Genomic DNA, 20,540 nt, shown 5'->3' with positions numbered 1-20,540 from the left:
CTTATATTGGATTGTATAGAGCTCTGTATGAGATCAACTTTATCCAGGTTCCTGAAGTAATAAATACAGAGCTAATGTTTTGCACACGAAATTTACTCACACAATGTAAAGATTAATGTCAAGAGGTTTAAACAATGCAAATAGCTGCATTTATTGCGTGGCATGCTGGCTCAGTGGTTAGCACTGCTGCCTCACAGTGCTAGTGACCTGAGTTCAATTTCAGCCTTGGGTGACTGTCTGCGTGGAGTTTGCACATTCTCCCTGTGTCTGTGTGGGATTCCTCCAGGTGCTTGGGTTTCCTCCAAGCAATCCAAAGATGTGGAGGTCAGCTGAATTGCCCATAGTGTTAGGTGCATTAGTTTGGGATAAATGTAGGAGAATGGATTGTGGTGAGTTACTCTTTGGAGGGTCAGTGTGGACTTGTTGGGCCTAATGGCCTGTTTCCATAGTGTAGGAATCTAATCTACCCTGCCTGTAAAATAAAATATGTACACACATGAAACCGACAAATTTAGAGGAAAAAAATCTACAAAGTGCTATTTTAAAATTACTTTGACCAAGTACCAGCTAATTCAGAAATAAATTAATATTCACATTGACCAAATGTTGCTTTGTTGCCAAAGTCACTTGCTCACAAATTATTGGCACTTGGGTTTCACCCTGGACAGGGCTGGTAAATTCTGGATTCTCCTTCAAAGATTCTTGGGTTACTTTTGAAGGAAGTCTCCATTAGTGGTGAGGAGGTATTTCAGTGGGGTTATACACCACAAAATGTGGTGTCAGGATTTTCGGAGATAAAAAGGCAGAGAGGGAGAAGGCTGTTACTCCAGGAAAAATAGCTTTCCGGCTGTATGTTCAAATCGGACGGTTTTTACACAGCACAAATTGAGTCTTGTGACCTCTCTCTGAAAATATTGTGGACTCAATGACACTGGTAACATAGGGACAAAAATAGGAACACAGGAATTAGGAGTGGGAATAGGCATTTCAACCCTTTGTATTCACCCTGCCGTTTAACATGATCATGACTGATCTTAACCTGGTCTCAATTCCACCTTTCTGCCTACACCCCATAGCTCTTTATCCCACTTTAAATTAAAAACATATCAATTTCTTTCTTGAATCTATGGATTGGTTCTGTCACCAGTGCACTCTGGGGGAATGAGTTCCACAGATTCACAACCCTCTGAGAGAAGTAATTTCTCCTCATTTTAATTTCTCCTCATCTTAATTTTGAAGTTATCTCTTTTCATTCTCTATCTACGCCTCTTATTTGAGACTGTCCTACAAGGAAGTGCGCGTGTTCAACCTTATCAAATCCTTTAGTACTTTATGCACTTCAAGTAGGTGATGTTCTTTTTAATGCCATTTCCTGCTACCCTCAGACTTCCTTGCTTGGTGAAGTATTTCTTTTAACAAGAAGCCCAAATTATTGATATATATCCTATCAATGATATTTCATATTCATATTCCAGTTAACATAATGTCATAGCATACTTATAGTTCAAAGATGTGCAGGTTAGGTGGATTGGCCATGCTAAATTGCCCATAGTAACCAGCGGATGTGCTGATTAAGTATGTTATCCCTGGGAAATGCCGCATAACGGGGAGAGGCTAGAGGGATTGAGTCTGGGTGGGACGCTCTTCAGAGATTCGGTGTTGACTCAATGGGTTGATTGGTCTGTTTCCGCACTATATGATATTTCTTGGTAATCTTTTGCTGATTTCTAAGACACTCCATATTCGCAGATTATTAACATTTATCGAATATTAAAAAAACCTTTATTTTAATCTCATTATATTGTTAACCTCTTCAGTTAGATCAATCTCTTTTCTCAGTTTTTATAAATCAATGAATGTGTATTCATTAAGAATTATTAACTATTCCAAAAATTGTCTGTTACGATTATCTATCTTCACAGAATTATTCAAATGTTCTCAGATATAGTAACCAATATGTCCCTCATTCCCATTTAAGTTTATTTAAGTTCTATTTAAGGTCTATTTAAGTTTAGTTCTCTGATGGACTTATACATATTACTCTCAAACTCCACAAGACAAGCTATGATTAATCTTCCCAAAGAATCCTTTACTCTGTGATGAGTAATTAATCGATCTGGATCAAAATCACTTCTATTATGTTTGGAAACCATTTCAAATGTATTATATGAACACATATTTAGTTCCCGGCATTTTTCACCATGTCTCTAAAATGGATATTAAATCAATGGTGATGCTGACACCTACAGGTAATGGAATAAAATGAAGGGGAATTTGGTAATTTTAGAGTCACTGTTACATTTTAAGTCTTTTTTTTTAAAATGACTTCAGTGTAAATACCAGAGAAAATCAATTCCAGATACATTTAATGTGCTATTCAATGCTTTCTTCCCCAACGTCACTCCAGTTAATCAAGAAACAGGGGTCAATTATCCAGTGCTAAAATTTTAAGAGATCCCAAATGACATTCACTGTTGTACCTCCCCAAGACCAACGCTCTGCTCACAGACTTAAGGGCCAGAAAACCCCATGATTTAAAAGTCCACAGAGTGAGGGAAGCATTCTTCATACAATCACCCATGACTGCCCTCAGTCATCAGTTTTAAGTGTGAAACACCAGTCCTTCAGCAACTACCAGCCAAGTTTGGTCACATTTTGTGATAGGCTAGTTCGAGCAGTGCATTTCTAAGCTCCCATCCACTCAGTGAAATGAGAAACAATATTTGGAACAACATCAGTAAATATTCTCTTTACATTTTTAATGTGATCCACAGAACACAAGATAACAACATACACCGAAGGACAGAACATTTACAAATTATAAAATCTCCCAGTTACAGTAAAATGTACAGTCAGGAACCCCAGGTCCCCTCATCCTTATGTATGAAAAAATAAAGTCTAATTGATACATCTTTTTTAATCAGAATGAGGCTTTGTGTTCACATCAAGCTCAGCTTTATAGAAGTTTCATTCCTGGTTAGTGTCGGGATCTTGAATCTTCATGGTATTCCTGGAATGAACAGAATGAATACAATGGTCATCATCGGATGGACTGAGTTCAGTCTGAGTTCCGTGTTTATTGTTAATGATGATCATGATCGAGAACTGGTTCTCTGGCACAATTTCCCCAGTTTATACTTACATTTGAAGACATATCGAGCGATGTTTCTGATGACTTGCTTCTCACCTGTATTAAAATATTCAGATTTATCAGTTTATCATCAGGAAAGAGTGAGATATATTGTAACTAGTATTGAATTTATTAAGCGATAAATGGGAAAATATTAACTCTTGATATTCATGCTCTCCACATTAAAGTAAATAAATAAAATCACAAAACTGCCTAAGATGCTATTGTCATGCAGCTGGGCCCAGTCATCATTAGTTTATTCAAATTAATAATTATCTGACACAAACTTTCAAATTATACTCACATTGAGAGACACCTCAATTGATGTTTCTGTTGATTCGTTTTTCATCTGTAATAACGAGATTTATAATTTATAATGTAATACTTTTGTAGATAATCTTGATCACCACAAAGCAAAAGCTTTAAAACTATCAGATTATAAATGAAGAACTGGTGAAACTTTATGTTTGTGGATTGGGGTTTAGCGACTGGGCCCAGGTGAATTCCATGGTAACGAGAAAGCTTGCTTAACCGAGTTCCAAGAGTTGACTGGTCAGCTTCTTGGTGATTTGCAAGGCTCAACAGTGAAGCCTTGCCTCTCAAGAAGCTGCTGCCAATCAGCGGCCATCAGCCTTTGGGTCTTAGAGGTCATTCTGGAAGCAAGCTGGTCAGTCTTTATGCTTCAGTTCCCAGGAGGTGTAGTTTCTAAGGGCAGGATGTCAAGGGGTATCGGAGTTAAGGGATGTTCCAGTAGTCACCACCCCTTGCCCCCACTCCCATCCTCCATCCCTGTTGTTAACTGTCCCCAGAGTGAAGCAATTGGAGGCCTCCCCAACCAGGCAGCAGGTCATTTGGGTTTCCCAATTGCCAACTTTTCTCACCTGCCAGGAAGGTAGCTATTGGGAGGGGGAAGGTGGCATGTTGAGGCCCTTGTGGTCATTAATTGACCACTTCAGGTCCACAATTGCTGGCAAATGGAGAGGGAGCTATTCATCCAGCACTAATTACTGAGATGGTGAGATGGGAGGAGGTGTGTTACCACCGCAATTCACTCAGTGATTTGCCCAACCACCACATTCTTCCGGGATGGGTAATAGTGCATCCTCAGTAATGGAATGGAGAAATAATCACTCCTATTATCCGAAAGTCAAGACAGCAATAATTAACCAACTCTTGGGCAGTGGGACAGTAATGTTGATGGATAAATTACTGGAAGTTGTATTGACCTTTCCACATAAAAAAATGATGAGGAGAATGTAACGCCCTCATGAAATCATCAATTGTGCTTGTCTTGTTATTATAGTTCTTGTCAGTGGCAAGCGTTTTCTGTGAATCTAAAAAATTCTAGGAAGTAACTAACAGCTCCTAGGCATTAATCAAAAAATCCATGAACAACCCAACAAGAACTGAGTATCAGAATCCCCTCAACCACAGCCTTTAGGTGGGTATTCAATGTATCAATTCCTCAGACTCTACAGTGATGAACCCAAGTTTTTACAGGCTATTGGCAGTTAATAATTATCCAATGATGTATCAGTTAGCTCAGTGTTCACAGTCTGATACAAAATAATGCCAACAGTGTGGACTCAATTCCTGCACTAGTGTGGAATCAATTCCTGAGGTAGTTCTTAAGACTGCCCTCAACTTGCCCCATGGCACGACCCATAATTCCCTGTCTCGTTTAATGAGGATGAAGAGAAAGTGATAAACATGTGAAATACTTACATCCGGAGAGTCCTCAAGCGATATTTCTGTTGACTTGCTTTTTACCTGGAATAAAATATTTAAGTTATGTATTTAGCACTGTGCAAATAATTTTGAGCTGTACAATCATTTCCAAACAAAAGCTTTAAATGATATCAGATTATAACTAAGGAGATGATAACATTTTGAATATCAGAGTCATGATTCTTTGACACAGTGTTGCAGTGGGGCAATCCCTCGCAATCCAGTTCCAAGACAGTGGAACTGTAATGTTGATGGTTATAATAATGCAGACTATCCTCCAACAGTTGGAATTTATTGTGATGTATCTGCAGGTCCCCTCTAAGTCACACCAATAAATAATGTCTATTATTAGTGAGAGATTGTGTCCTCCTAATGCCAACATTTTTCTCTACCCAGTCATGTGAACGTGCAGCTGATAATATCCTCAGGGAAGAATAAACGCTTCCCCTACATTGGATTTCTCCCTCACCTATACCAACACACGCTGTCCTGCCAAATCTCAAACCAGAACAAATTAACATCTCATTCTCCTTTCTGGCATAGTTACACAGTAGAATTTATTAATATTTTTTGATAATTCTGCGCAACAAGAAAATAATCTGATAAAAATTGCAAGTTTCTACTCACCTTTGGTGATTCCTCAATTGACATGGGTTTTGGTTGGGTTTTGACCTATAATGAAATATTAATATTGAAATAATTAACTCAGTAGAACAATGAGAAATGTAAATTTCCGAAATGATAGAACTCCCATTATCCTTGATGGGTAAAATTGTGAGGTTACCTCAACACTGTTTTCGCTCGATTCTGATGAGTCACTGTTGCTGTCAACCGTCTTCAACCCTCGACACTCTACATCAATGTCAACAACCTCATCAGCAAAATATGCAACATGGCTTTTGCACAAACCTCTCTCCTGTCATAACAAAATTGATTACATTTACAGTCAATATTCTTTACAACAATACTCAGTAAACATATTGCTTTGTATGATGGAATGCAACATACATGGCTCCTTTCCGTAATATAACTGGTGCACATTCCCAAGTCATAACATCTCTGAATGGGTTGATTAATAATAATCACAAGGCCCTTTCTAACAGAATAAATGGCTCATTCAATGATATACCTGTGTATCTATAAGTATTCGAATGTGACAAAACAATTTAGATCTTACAGCAGCCTTTCTGGGACGGAAGTGACAGCTGGGATCATCAAATTCCAGTCCAGAATTCTTGGAGCAGACGGTTTCTTTCACGGAGAATGTTAAATCCACATTGTACGACAATTTCCCTGTGTGTTGAATCTAATGAGAAGAGAAAAGGTTCATTAGTGTCTGACGATATCTGGTGCTCTTACTCAGGGGGGATTCACCCATCAGTGCGAATGTAATAAAGCACTCAATTGGCTGGATGGCTGGCTTGTGAGTCCAAGTGATACCAACAACGAGGGTTCAATTCCCGCACTAGCTGAGGTCAACATGAAGGTCACACCTCCTTGACCTCACCCCTCGTCTGAGGTGAGTGATCATCAGGTTAAGCAATAACCAGTCTTGTCTATCTAAAGACAGACCAGCCTTATGTTGCTCTGGGTCTATAGTGACATTACATTTACCTTTAATATAATATTCTGCTCCTGTTTAATAATCAGTACTAAACTGCATTCAGTAATACTCTTGGGCAGTTTACAGAGTGATACAGACTGAGATCAGGACACACTTACATCCTTCACCCTTCTCCTGGTTATCCCACACAGATTGCTGGTCTCGGTGATTTGATTCAGTTTTATAACAGACGCTCTCAGAGCATCCTTAGGGCTCGGTATTCCTGTTGATAGAGAAAAGGAAAGTTGTACAAAACATTCCAGAACTTTTCAGCGAATTATTTTCCAACCTCGGTGATATCTGAGTGAGTGAACCTCATTGGCAATAACTCGTTGCTTGATGAGGAGCCGCTCTCTCTCTGGGACCTACCTGAGCAGTGGAGAATCTGCACTGCAGCAATGGTGAGGAGGAAGGCTTTCATTCTGCCTCTTGTGTGATCAGCTGGCTGCTTTCTCAGAGTAAAGGAGCTGCTTCTCTCTCTTGCTCTGCCCTTTCCTTGCTGCGTTCAGTCTTTATATTCTCGCGCCTCCACCACAATCAAACACTGACTCATATTTACTCAGTTTGATCCTGGGCAGGGGAAGCTTATTGCCAAGTGGCTCAAATATGGGCAGAGCTTCCTCCCAGTATCGTCACCATGTTTAGATTTAGTGAGATCAGAAATTATTCCACAGAATGTGAAATAATCAACTGTCAGAGCACAGGAAATGATCACCTGTAACTTGGACAAACTCACACTCAGATCCCTAGATATTTCACTGAGATTATGTTTCCAACCACACATACAGGATATCATTATGATTAACTATTTTGTAACATTCCCTGATTTCACCTCACCTCAGCTCTTCACCTTAGCTCCTCCAGAAGTTACTTTTCCAACCTGGAGACCTGGTTACTTTCCTGCTTTCTAATCTCAGTTAACTTGAGATCATCCAGATATCTGCTGCGGAGGGCCTAACTTCATCCAATTCTATTCACCCCTGTGCTCATTAACCTACATTATCAACCTGTTTAATAAGTGCTCAGACTTTTAAATTTGAATCCTGGATTTCATAATTCTTGCCATGCTTACCTCTGTAATCTCCGCCAGCCTGACAACTATGTGAGATATCTGCATGCATTCCATCCTGGTCTTAAGTGTCTATCGATGGAATTGCCTAGATAAACTCTGGAATTCTCTCTCCACACCTCTGTCCTTCACTTCGTCACTTTTTCCCGTTAGGATTCTCTATTGTATTTAATTGCTTGACAGAGCATTTGCTTACCTAATCTGATATTTATTTTTGTAACTCAGGATTGGCTTTAATTTGATAAGACTGCTGTGAAGCACCTTGGCAATGTTATTAAATTAAAGGCAGTGTATAATTATAATATGTTGAATTGCTCCACTGTAGTGTATTTGGCATCTCTCCAAAAATTGCACTGGAATATCCTGGGATTGGAGTTTAATGTCCAGGCAGTACTGTACTTCATCAAGGAAGAATCGTTAGGTATTTGAGTTTCTCACGGATTTCAGGTTGGACCTCAGTTAAAACATGGATTTCATGGACCAGGTATGGGACAGGAAATCAAATAGTCTGACCCACGCAATTGAGTGTTGTGTCAGCATGCCCATTAATGGCCCACTTGTTCTGCCCCACTGCAGGTAGGTGCAGACATCAGGTGGATGCCTACATTTGTCCCTGTGCAGGACATTAAATGGGCAGTTAAAGCTTATTCATGGTCACATCCTGCCATCCACAGTTTTAATGATGTTGTTCAATGTTCAGCCTTGGCAGGCTCGTCGCTGTGTGCTGCTGGAAAGGGAAGTGTCGGATGCCTGCTTTCTAGTGTCTGCTGCCAGTTGGAAGCTCTCCATGCCAACAGTTTCTCCTGCATTGCACCACCATTCCCTCCACATCCCTGCTACATGCCCTCACCACTCTGAGTCCTGCCTGAGATCCCTGAAGGTCCTAGTCAAATGTACACTTCCACCAGCAGCTCATTCCATATGTGTACCACTCTCTATCTAAAACAAGTTGCCCCTCAGGTTCCCTTTTATTCTTTCCCCTCTTACCTTAAACTGATGCCCTCTAGTCCATGATTCACCAATTCTGGGAAGGTGACTGAGTGCATTCACCCTATCCGTGCCTCTCATGATCTTATACACTACTATAAGGGCCCCCCTCAGTCTCCTATGCTCTAAAGAAATGTGTCCTAGCTTGTCCAACCTCTCCTTATAACTCAGACCCTTGAGTCCTGGCAATATCCTTGTAAATTTCTTCTGCACTCTTTCCAGTTTAATACCATCCTTCCTATAACAAGTTGACCAAAACTGAATACAACACTCCATGTGTGGCCTCACCAACGTGCTGTACAGCTGCAACACAACTTTCCAACTTCTATATTAATGCCCTGACTGATGAAGGCCAGTGTGCCAAAAGCCTTCTTCACTGCCCTGTCTACCTGTGACTCCATTTTCAGAGAATGGTGCACCTGAACTCCAAGGTCCCTCTTTTCCACTCAGGCCCTACCATTTACCATGAAATTTCTACCTTGATTTGACTTTCAAAAATGCAAGACCTCACTTATCAACATTAAACTCCATTTGCCATTTCTCGGCCCATTTCCCCAGCTGATCAAGATCCTGCTGCAATTTCTGATAACCTGCCTCACTGTCCATGATACCGCCTATTTTACTGTCATCTGTAAACTTACCAATCATGCCTTATACATTCTCATTCAAATCATTGATATAGATAACAAAGGACCCAGCATCAACTCTTGAGGTATACCACTAGCCACAGGCCCCCAGTTCAACAAGTATCCTTCCACTATTACCCTCTGCTTCTTACCATCAAGCCAACTATGTATCCAATTTGCCAGCTCGCCCTGGATTCCATGCGATCTAACCTTCCAGAGCAGCCTACCATGTGGAACCTTATCAAAGGCCTGACCGAAATCCATATAGACTATGCCTACTGCCCTGCTCTCATCAACTTTCCTGGTCACTTCATCAAAGATCTCTTAACAATAATTTTTGAGGCATAGATTCTCACACATAAAGCCATGCTGACTGCTCATAATCAAACCCTATCTTTCCAAATGCATGTATATCTTATCCCTCAGAATCTTGTCAAGTAACTTACCTACCACAGTTGTTAAGTTTATTGGTCTATAGTTCCCAAGCTTTACTTTAAGGCCATTCTTGAACAAAGACACAACATTATCCTCCAGTCTTCCAGGGACTCACCCATTGTTAATGATGACGTTAAAATATCAGCCAGGGTTCCCACAATCTCTTCTCTAACCTCTTTCAGGGTTCTTGGATATATCTGGTCAGGACCAGGACCTTCATGCATTCTAATATGTTCAACACCTCCTCTATTGTGATCTGGACTGTCCCCAAGATATCACCACTAACTTCCCCAAGTTCCCAAGTCTTCATGTCTTTCTCTAAGGTAAACACGGAGGAGAAATATTCATTGAGGCGTGTACATTAATGACATTTGAAAGGCATTTGGACAAATACATGGATGGGGAAAAGGTTAGAAGGATATGGGCCAAATGCAGGCAATGGGGTTAACGTGGATGGACATTTTGGTCAGCATGGACCAGTTTGGGCAAAGGGCCTACCTCCACGCTGTAGGACTGTATGAGTCTGAATACAGATTTGCTTCTCCTTGACCCAACTGCAGTACCAGCAGTGGCCACTGCTCCAATTTGCACTATTGGGACAGTGAAGCTGCTGGACTCTGATTGTCCAGCATTACTATACTGTGGAACCTCCTCCTGGAGAGGAAGGGAATCATAGCTAAAGGTCCATCAGCTGGAAAATGAAAACGGGGGAGAAAGCAAAGCAGAAGTGAGCCTACCTCCCACATTGACATTGGGGTCCAGGCGACTGACCTCAGTGTACGGTAACTAGAAAAAAAAAACTACAAAAGTCTCTGGCAACATTGAAGGAGGTCATTGTACTCATCAAACATATGCAAGCTCTGTGCTGGGACAGAACTAACTCCGTTACATTGGTGCTTTTCCATATCTTTATTTCCCTTCTCATTGCAATTTATTTCTCACCAGTGTTACCCATTACAGGGAGCAGCCAAAATTGTTCCAGTGGTTAGCTTTTAAATTTGGGCCAAATCTTAAAATTTTTTTCAACAAGTGCAATTTGTGTAACTTCTTTTGAAGGGTGTGGTGTGCGAGGCCCAGTGGGATTTCCTGCCATATCTCATCAAACACAAATCGATCCAAGCCCTACAGTGTACCTTGTGTTGAATTCAAGCCTCACATGTCATTCCCAGAGCTATTCACCACAGAAAAGATGAACTGGAAGACCAGCATCCCTTGTGCCCATGCCATCTTTAAAAGTCTGTTGTGCACTCAGATTGTCAGTCTGCCCTGTATGGTTCCTGAAGCATTGGATCACGTTGGATTCCCACTTTGGGGCAGAGACTTGGAACTCCTATTGGATAGTATGGTGCAGATGGAGAATGTCCCCTTCCCCTGCAACATGTCAGTCTGGCCCAAGGTTGCCACTCATGTCAGTCAGTCTCAGCAGCTGGAGCACTACAGAAAGAACGTTGATGACCTTCTCCACTTGGCCAACCTAAGCGTCGTCTTCTTCTTTCCAATTCCTCACGCTTACACCACCTCTGTTATTGAACCCGCCTCCCACAAAAGCACATGCTCTGCCACTCTCACTATTGCCTGTGACATCTCCCCAACTCACTCTCACTAGTCCCAACTCCTCACACCTATGACGGTGAATGATTAGTCACTCCCTCAGACATGTCGCCACCCACATCAGAAATAGCTGCTGTGCGACCCACTGAATAGCTGATTTGATAATCCTCAACTCTACTTTTTCTCTATAACAATCCATATCCTTACTGATTAAAAATCTATCTCGGGCTTGAACATTTGTAACAACTCAACCTTTGCAGTGTTCAGTGGCAAAAAGATTCTACAGATTCCCTACTGTCTAAAAGAAGAAATCCCCCCTCAGTTCTGTCCTAACTGGGTGACTCCTTACTCTGAGGTTATGTACTTTGGTGGTAGACTGTCCGAGAAGGGGAAACAACCTTTCTGCATATACCCTATCGAACTCCCTAAGAACCTGTATGTTTCATTATGGTTGCCCCTCAATTTTCTAAATTCCAATGAGTACATGCCCAAACAACTCAACATCTCCTCATAAGACAGTCCTGCTATATCCAGGGATCAACCCAGTGAACTCTCTTGGGATTCGTTCCAATGCCAGTATATCTTTACTGAGATATGGGGTCTAACCTGTTCCCAATATTGCCAAAATATATAGCCACACATTTTCTCCCATTATATTCAATTTGCTAGTTTTTTGCCGACTTACATAACCTTATCCCTTTGCAGACTCCTTATGACATCCTCGCCAAATGCTTTCTCATCTTCCGATATATTTTTGTGTCATCCATGAACTTGGCGACAATACATGCACTTGCCTTGTCCTGTGCATTAATAAACACTGTAAACAATTATGGCCCCAGTGCTGATCGCTGTGGGACACTCCATGAGTTACAGTTTGCCGTACAGAAAATGCCTCCCTTGTCTCAACTCTATCTTTTATTTACTCAATCCTCTATCCACCCTAATATCATACCATCAACAAAATGGGGCTGTTATTTTATTGAGTAGCCCAATGTGTGATACCTTATTATAACTCCTTTGGGAATATTGCTGTTACGACCCAGTGCCTAATGCTGATTTCCTTCAGAGCAAGTGGCAAGCTGAATTCGCCAGGTCCACACTCTGACTTCCATGTTGAAAACTCTCAACGCTAGCTTCTTCAGCAAGTTTGGTAAGTAAGGAAGCTGATTGTTAATGAGTTGTGGCATTAATAAAGCATTTAATAAGCTCTACTCCCACTTATTTGGCAATTTGCTGCTGCGTATTGAGAGACTTGCATCGTCAAAAACATAAAAGTTGCAGCGACTTGCTCCCGATGGTGATTAGGCCTTGCTAGACTTTTCATCTGATTCTGCCACAAAAGAATTCTTCCCATTATATTTAACTCCTACATTTTTAATTATTTAAGTCTGGTGTTAAAATAGCAGCATTTAGTAAATGGACGTTGTTTTCGACACACTCTGGAGAACATACCCAGTTGTGTATATCTGGTTATATGGGTCATTGAGTTGACTCGCAGTGCTGTGTGTGGATGTAATCTTCCTCTGGTATTCAGAAGGCTGTGTGTTTACAGTGCCTGCTCCCATGAAGGTTTGTTGGCTGAATTCCCTCTCCAACTGTTCGACTGAGACTCTCTGTTTGAATCCTCAGGTCTATGGGATACATTTCCCAGTTCTCAGTCACATGCAGTAAACAGCAGGACAGTTTCCAGATTTCTCATTTGGCAACAGATTAAAGCTTCAAAAGAGTAAAAGCAACATTAACTCAGAAACTTAAGCATCCACACTGTGACTGGCTGTCACCACACTCTAAATCCCTAACATATTCCCTGGGAATATCATGTTTCATTCTTTAATCTGCTGTATTAGAATCACTTCTCTCTAAATCAGTCAGGGGTGCAGCCATGTTTATATTCATTCAAGAGATGTGGACATCTTTGGCAAGGCTAGAAATGTTATTATTGCTCATCTTCACCAAATTCCTGAAGAACGGCTTATGCCCGAAACGTTGATTCTCCTGCTCCTTGGATGCTGCCTGACCTACTGCACTTTTCCAGCAACACATTTTCAGCTCTGATCTCCAGCATCTGCAGTCCTCACTTTCTCCTAGAAGACTTTAACCTACTGTGAATCCTCTTGCAAGGATGCCTTCCATGAAGAAGCTCTTTTCCTCCCTCTACAAGGATTTAAAATTCCTGAAGAAGGGCTCATGCCCGAAATGTCGATACTCCTGCTCCTTGGATGCTGCCTGACCTGCTGCGCTTTTCCAGCAACACATTTTCAGCATCTTCACCAAACCCCTAACATAAACCACTCCCATGTTAAACATCATCAACTGATACATTAATCTAAGAATGCTTTTGACCAGTGGTCACAACGGGGGTGACTTGTATCCTAAGTTTGTGTGACTGTAGTTCACAAGCTGGATATTTGATCAAAGTTCAGTCACTTTACGAATCCAGGTAATTGAAGCATCTGCAACCTGTACTACGTCAGTGAAGGAGCTACAGAGAAAAATTGCTAGGGTGAGCAGTTTCCTTTGCGATGTGGCCCTGAGAACAGAGACTATTCAGTTCCATCACGCGTAGGAGCTGCGGAGAGAGATTTGATTTGGCCTGGGGACTATTGACTGTGGTGTAGATATCTGTGGGTTAGGCTTCCTGCCTCCTGAGCTGAGTGTAGGCCTTGGGGTTTGTGTGGGAGGGGGAGGAGGGAGGAACAGTAGCAAATAGAGAAACATTTGGGATAAACTAGCTTTAATTTAAGGAAATAATAAGTCCCATGGGGAAACAGGTGTCAACATCTGCACAAAAATATTCATGATATTTGTTCAACAATGTAATGAACATCCTGTGATCGTAAAAATGATCAAAATAGGAATGGTTACCAAATTTGGAAGATCAGGAATTTCATTATTTTAAGAGGAATTTACAAGTCTCCATTTCCTGGTTTTTGTTTGGTTGATTTTAATTTTTAATTTGAAGGTTTTTTTTTCCTTTTTTTTTCTATTACCCCCACACTACCGCCTAACCGTGGTAGTGCTTATATTTTCCCCCAGCACCCGTGTTGTGTGTGTGCAGGTGTGAGACACAGTGAAAGACACAAGGTGTACAAATCTTTATTCAAATTTCCACCACCAGGAAGAAAGGAAACACCCGAGTGGCCAGTGACAAGCAGTGCCCTTCACATCAAAGGGCAATGCTGTGTGATCAAACAGTGAAGGGGAGGGCAGGGACTAAATCAAAATAGAGTTGGAGGGAGAAATAATGCACTCCACTCCCTGCGGCGCCCACCTCTTCCTGAACAACTCCAGGGTGTCAGTGGATACCACTTGCTCCTTTTCCAGAGACACCCGGGCCCTAACATAACCGCGGAAGAGGGGCAGGCAGTCGGCCCTAACGACCCCCTCCACGGCCCGCTGCCTGGACCTGTTTATGGCCAGTTTGGCCAGGCCCAGGAGCAGACCCACGAGGAGGTCTTCAGACCTGCCCTCCCTCCTCCGTACCGGGTGCCTGAAGATCAGGAGCGTGGGAGTGAAATGCAACCAAAAGCAGAGGAGGAGGTTTTTGAGAAAATCAAACAGGGAGTGCAAATGTCCACACCCAACATACACATAGTCCATGGACTCCACAGCACCACAGAACAAGCAGTTGGGCTGGGAGTCCGTGAACCATCGCAATCTGCAGTTTCTGGGGACCGCTGCGTGCAGCACCTTCCAGCCCCGACAACCTCCTCCGCAAGAGGTGCAGGAAAAGCTCCATGCACAGAGAATACAGCTGGCCAGACAGGGGGCAGCCTTGACGCATTCCTCTTCCGAAGCAAAGGGGCGCCGTCAGGGACCCGTTAACTTTAACCAGACACTCTGTGGCAGTGTACAAGTGTCAGATCTGGGCGACGAACTGCGTCCCGAACCCAAATGCCCGCAGAGTCCTGAGCAGATACTCATGATCGACCCTGTCGAACATCTTCTCCCGATCGAGAGACAGGAAGCCGCTCGGCAGATCAGCCCGTCGACAGAAATAGATCAGCTCCCGGACCAGGTGGACGTTGTCATGTATCCTCCAGCCCGGGACCGTGTAGTACTGGTCCGGGTGAATCATGTGGGCCAGCACGGAAGCCAGGCGAGAAGACAACACCCTGGCGAAGATTTTGTAATCCGTGCTGAGGAGGGAGACCGGACGCCAGTTCTTTAGAAAATGAAGGTACCCCTTCTTTGGCAGCAGGACGATGACTGCCCTGCGCCAAGAAAAGGGCAGCAGTCCGGCATTTAGACACTCCCCCAGGACCTGTGCGTAGTCACACCCCAGGACGTCCCAGAACGCCCTGAAGAACTCCACAGTCAGCCCGTCCAGCCCCGGGGACTTGCCCCTCGAGAGCCGGTCGAGGGCGCCGGTCAGCTCCTCTAAGGTGACGGGAGCGTCGAGCCTTCCGGCGTCCTCCAGGCCGAGCTGCGGCAGGTCCTCCCACAGAACTCTGCGAGCATCCTCGCTGGACGGATCCGGAGAGAACAGAGCCGTGTAATAGTTTCGGACGTGGGCCCGGATGCCCTCCAGATCCGAGACGAGGGACCCGTCGTCGGCCAGCAGCACAAGGAGCTGCTGACGGGTGCCACGCCTTTTTTCCAGCGAGTAGAAGAAGGGGGAGCCGCGGTCCAGGTCCTGGAGGAGCTGGATCCGCGACCTCATGTACGCGCCCCGAGCCCCGACCAACTGCAGGTCCCGGAGCGCGGCCTTCTTCTCTTCGTACACCTCGCGCAGGGCCGGGTCCACGTCGGGCTGACCGAGACGTGACTCCAGGTCGAGCATCTCCCTCTCCAACTCCTCGATCTTGGATTTCTGCCTCTTTGTCGACCCCCTCGCGTACTCCTAACAGAAGACGCGGACGTGAACCTTGCCCACGTCCCACCATAGCCTCAGGGAGGGGAAGCTTCCCCGCTTCCTTCTCCAGCCGGCCCAGAAACGACGAAACGAGTCCCGGAACCGCTCGTCCTCCAGCAGCAGGTTGTTATAGTGCCAGTACATGGACCCGAGCCGGCGACAAATGGAAGGAGTTCCGCCCACACCAGGTGATGGTCCGTACACGACACCTGCCGCGTGGAGGCTGTCGGAAAACAGGAGGCGTACGCCCGCGAAACGTACAGGCGGTCGATTCTGGACGCTCTGACCCCAGGCCTCACGAAGATAAAGGCGATGGAGTCGGGATGGAGATTCCGCCAGACATCCACCAGGTCGAAGGACTTGACCAAGTCCCCTAACCTCCTCCCCGACGCCCAGCCAGTGCGGGCACTGCCGTGGTCCCTGCCCTCGAGGACGCAGTTAAAATCTCCCCCGAGGACAACGCACTGGCTCTCGATGGAGGCGAGATGAGCCGACACTTCTCCGAAGAAGCTCGCTTGCCTCAGCCCGGCCAGGGGAGCGTAGACGCTCACCTAGTGAAGCGCCGCGACCCCCAGCCGAACCGTCAGGTGAAGCAAACGGCCTGGCACACGCTCCCTGACCCTCAAGATCTCCGGCTGAAAATGCAGGACCAACAAGATAGCCACCCCGCCAGATCTGCGGGTGAGGTGAGTCATGCAGACCCCCCCCTCACCACTCCAGGAGCCAGGTGGCTTCATCTCCCGGGGTAGTGTGGGTTTCTTGCAGGAAGCACACCACATACCTCCCGTCCCGAAGGACCGAGAGGGTCTGGAATCTGCGCTGTGACTCCCTGCTGCCGTTGATGTTGAGGCTGGCTATAGTCGTCTCCATGTCGGAAGCATTGTGCAACCACCACCAGTACAGTTAAAAACCGATATATACATTTACTGGGAGGACAAGGGAGGGGCACAGAAGTCCCTCGTCCTCACCAGGAGTGCCCCCAGGAAGTTCCTGACTCGCTTTCGCTCGCTCACGCGAGCCCAGGCGCCTGGCGAGCAGCATGGGCCGACCAGTAAATTCTTGCAAAGGAGCTCCAGCGGTCGAGCGCCAGTTGGGCTCTATCCCATCGACTCCGAGTTTCCTTGACAAATTCCCGGAGTTCCTCGAGGGGGATGAGGGGGAGATCGTGGGGGGGGGGCACCTGGGACTCAAAAACCTCGCTGGAGACAGACTCCGCGTCGTCCCCAGTGTCCACCACCGATCCTGAACCCTCCTCCAGGGAGTCGCCCTCTGTCTCCGACCCCTCCCCCACCGTGAGAGTCGGGGCTGCTCCGGCACTGCCAACTGGCCTCAAACACCCGGCAACCCCACCCCCCGAGTCACCGGCGGTAACTTCCTCAGTGCACCCCTTCCCAGAATGTCTCAAATTCTGGTCATTGGGCAACAGAGGCTCGGGGCCCCGCTCCTCTCCCGACACTGGGACACCCGGCTCCTCGGGAAAAAGGTCCTTCCCCAGGGCCAAGGCCCCCGGAAAAATAGTCTGGGAAGGAGTGAGGATAACACCTGCCTCCCCTCCACTGCTCAACGACCCAGCAGTCATTTCACTATTGTCACCCACACCATGGCCCATGTTGGTTTTAAAGTCATCCCCAGGGGCCGGTGGAATTATGGCAGCAGAAGGTGCTGCTGCAGCCCCTGGGGGTTCAGGCAGGTTAGGCCATGGTGCAGGACAGGCAGGAGATACCGTAGGCTCATCCCCTGGGGAGGGACAGCATCGCTGGCATGCCACTGGGAAATCCCTACCCTCCAGCCACAGGGGGGAATTTATGGGCCTTCCCTTTCCCGCCTGCCTTGGTGGTCATGGGGCCTGAGGTTCCTCCCCCCAGCTTCACCATAAATACTATTGGCTGGGGAAAGGCAGGGGGCATGGCCAGGGTAGGGAGAGCCAACTGTGTCACTTCCTGCCCCACCTCAGTTTATCAGGTGATGGTGGGTGGGGCAGGGGCCCAGTTTCTTGCCCAGGAGCCAGAGGCACAGCTGCTGCAGGAAGGAAGGCAGCGGTGGGCTCCCCAAAGTTAGTGCAGGGGTCTGGCTGGGTGGGGCAGGGCCTGGACTCCGAGACCCCTGGGCCAGAGGTTGCAAGACCAGGACCAGGCAGCAATGCCCCAGTGGTTTCTGTAACAGGGCAGGGATTGGGCATGGGGGCAGCAGAGTAGGGATCAGGCACGGCTTCGGGAGGTTGGGGGTCAGGGTTCCCGTGCTGGGGTGACGCTGGCACAGCCGCAGGGGCGTTGTCATGTCAGGGTGGGGCAGGCCAAGGGTCCATTTTGGAGAAAGGTGACGGGGTAGTCTCCACGGGGGCGGGCTTGGCACGTTGGGTCTTTTTCTGCACCTTCCTTCTGGCTGGACACTCATCAGCCCCCTCCCTGCGAGAGGCCGAGGCACTAGGAGCCTCTGGCTTAGCCCCCGCTGCTTGGACTTGTGGTGTTGACTTCTGGGGAGGGGGAGTGGGTGTGGCGGTGCCACTCTCAGCCGTTGGTGTGGGCTGGGTAGCCTTCTGGGTGGGGCAGTACTTTCTTATGTGCCCCACCTCGCGTCACAGGTGACACTGCATGACGTTCGCCATCCAGAAGGTGCGGTAGACCGCGCCCTCGTGGAGGAAGGTAAATGAGCCCTCAGTGACCTCCTCACGGGCCAGGAAAATGAACACTTGACATTGGAAGGAGGAGATATGGTGGAGGACAGGGTCCATCAGACCGAGCGGGAACGTTGGACACCTGACCGGATCTCCCCCAAGGTGGGGAAGAAGGAGCTCACTGGGAATGAGGAGCGGGACATTGGAGATCATGACCCTCTGGGCCGTAACCTCCAAAGGGTCGATGGGCAGATGTGTCCCGCCAACAGTGAGCCCCCTCTCTATGGTCAGGTGAAACGCCTGCTCGGTCATTAGGAAAGATATGGCCTTCCCACACATCCTGGCCACAGCGGCGATGGCCAGTGGGCTGACCACACTAGCGATGACCATACTGCAGGCCTCAATGGTAATGTTGAGGTGGGGATAGGCCTTTACTCCCAGGCATTAGGTCAGGTGCCTGAAGGGGGTCGGGGTTGCAGAGGCGTGGGAGCAGCCAAGCCTAAGGATACACTGGCATAGGTGTGGCTGGGCTCTGTAATTTTGGGGATCGTCGTGCTGTGCTGCTCTGTCTCATGTACTCAGCCTGCTCCATCTCAGTAGGTACTCAGCCTGCTCCGTGTCAGAAGGTACTCAGAATGCTCCGTCTCAGGAGGTACTCAGCCTGCTACATGTCAGTAGGTACTCAGCCTGCTCCGTCTCTGTAGCTGCTCAGCCTGCTCCATCTCAGTAGGTACTCAGCCTGCTCTGTCTCAGTAGGTACACAGCCTGCTCCATCTCAGTATGTACTCAGCCTGCTCCGTGTCTGTAGGTACTCAGCCTGCTCCATCTCAGTAGGTACTCAGTGTGCTGCTCTGTCTCATGTACTCAGCCTGCTCCATCTCAGTAGGTACTCAGCCTGCTCCGTGTCTGTAGCTGCTCAGCCTGCTCCATCTCAGTAGGTACTCAGCCTGCTCTGTCTCAGTAGGTACTCAGCCTGCTCTGTCTCAGTAGCTGCTCAGCCTGCTGTGTCTCAGTAGGTACTCAGCCTGCTGTGTCTCAGTAGGTACTCAGCCTGCTCTGTCTCAGTAGGTACTCAGCCTGCTCCGTGTCAGTGGGTACTCAGCCTGCTACATGTCAGTGGGTACTCAGCCTACTCCATGTCAGTAGGTACTCAGCCTGCTCCGTCTCAGTAGGTACTCAGCCTGCTCCGTGTCAGTGGGTACTCAGCCTGCTCTGTCTCAGTAGGTACTCAGCCTGGTCCTTTTCAGTAGGTACTCAGCCATTTCCGTCTCAGTGGGTACTCAGCCTGCTACATCTCAGTGGGTACTCAGCCTGCTCTGTCTCAGCAGGTACTCATCTTGCTCCGTCTCTGTTGGTACTCAGCCTGCTCCGCCTCAGTAGATACTCATCCTGCACTGTCTCAGTTGGTACTCAGCCTGCTCCATCCAAGTACATACTCAGCCTGCTCCTTCTCAGTAAGTACTCAGCCTGCTCCGTCTTAGTAGGTACACAGCCTGTTCCATGTCAGTAGGTACTCAGCCTGCTCTGTCTCTTTGGTACACGAGCTGTTCTGTCTAAGTAGGTCCTCAGCCTGCTCCGTGTCAGTAGGTACACAGCCTGCTCCGTCTCAGGAGGTACACAGCCTGCTCGATCTCAGTGGGTACTCAGCCTTCTCCGTCTCAGTAGGTACACAGCCTGCTCCGTCTCAGTAGGTACACAGCCTGCTCTGTCTAAGTAGGTACTCAGCCTGCTCTGTCTAAGTAGGTACTCAGCCTGCTCCATCTCAGTAGGTATTCAGCCTGCTCCATCTCAGTAGGTATTCAGCCTGCTCTGTCTCAGTAGGTACTCAGCCTGCTCCGTCTCAGTAGGTACTCAGCCTGCTCTGTCTAAGTAGGTACTCAGCCTGCTCTGTCTAAGTAGGTACTCAGCCTGCTCCATCTCAGTAGGTACTCCATCTCAGTAG

At 46.6% G+C, this 20,540-nt stretch overlaps 1 protein-coding gene across 1 annotated transcript; it reads right to left on the bottom strand.

Moving 5' to 3' along the window:
* Nucleotides 1-2,752: 2,752 nt before the first annotated feature.
* LOC122551988 (secreted phosphoprotein 24-like) lies at nt 2,753-6,983 on the bottom strand. Its single transcript, XM_043694550.1, has 9 exons — nt 6,831-6,983; nt 6,581-6,684; nt 6,036-6,164; nt 5,643-5,774; nt 5,486-5,530; nt 4,856-4,900; nt 3,435-3,479; nt 3,143-3,187; nt 2,753-3,010 (listed from the first exon to the last, which is right to left on the bottom strand). Exons 1-9 carry the CDS (start codon nt 6,880-6,882, stop codon nt 2,978-2,980), a joined length of 630 nt encoding a protein of 209 aa, XP_043550485.1. The 5' UTR covers nt 6,883-6,983; the 3' UTR covers nt 2,753-2,977.
* Between the last annotated feature and the right edge of the window lie 13,557 nt (nt 6,984-20,540).

The sequence above is a fragment of the Chiloscyllium plagiosum genome, chromosome 7 (assembly GCF_004010195.1).
Source record: "Chiloscyllium plagiosum isolate BGI_BamShark_2017 chromosome 7, ASM401019v2, whole genome shotgun sequence".
Lineage (NCBI taxonomy): Eukaryota > Metazoa > Chordata > Chondrichthyes > Orectolobiformes > Hemiscylliidae > Chiloscyllium > Chiloscyllium plagiosum.
Note: the sequence above shows the minus strand (reverse complement) of the source record. Positions and strands in the feature narration are given on the sequence as shown.

Excerpts from the sequence above, each read along its gene's own strand:
- LOC122551988 (XM_043694550.1), bottom strand. The coding sequence starts at position 6,882 with ATGAAAGCCTTCCTCCTCACCATTGCTGCAGTGCAGATTCTCCACTGC. Across the intron at positions 6,685-6,830 it reads GCAGATTCTCCACTGCTCAG|GAATACCGAGCCCTAAGGAT; the intron begins GTAGGTCCCAGA and ends CTCTATCAACAG. Across the intron at positions 3,011-3,142 it reads CGCTCGATATGTCTTCAAAT|GAATACCATGAAGATTCAAG; the intron begins GTAAGTATAAAC and ends TGTTCATTCCAG.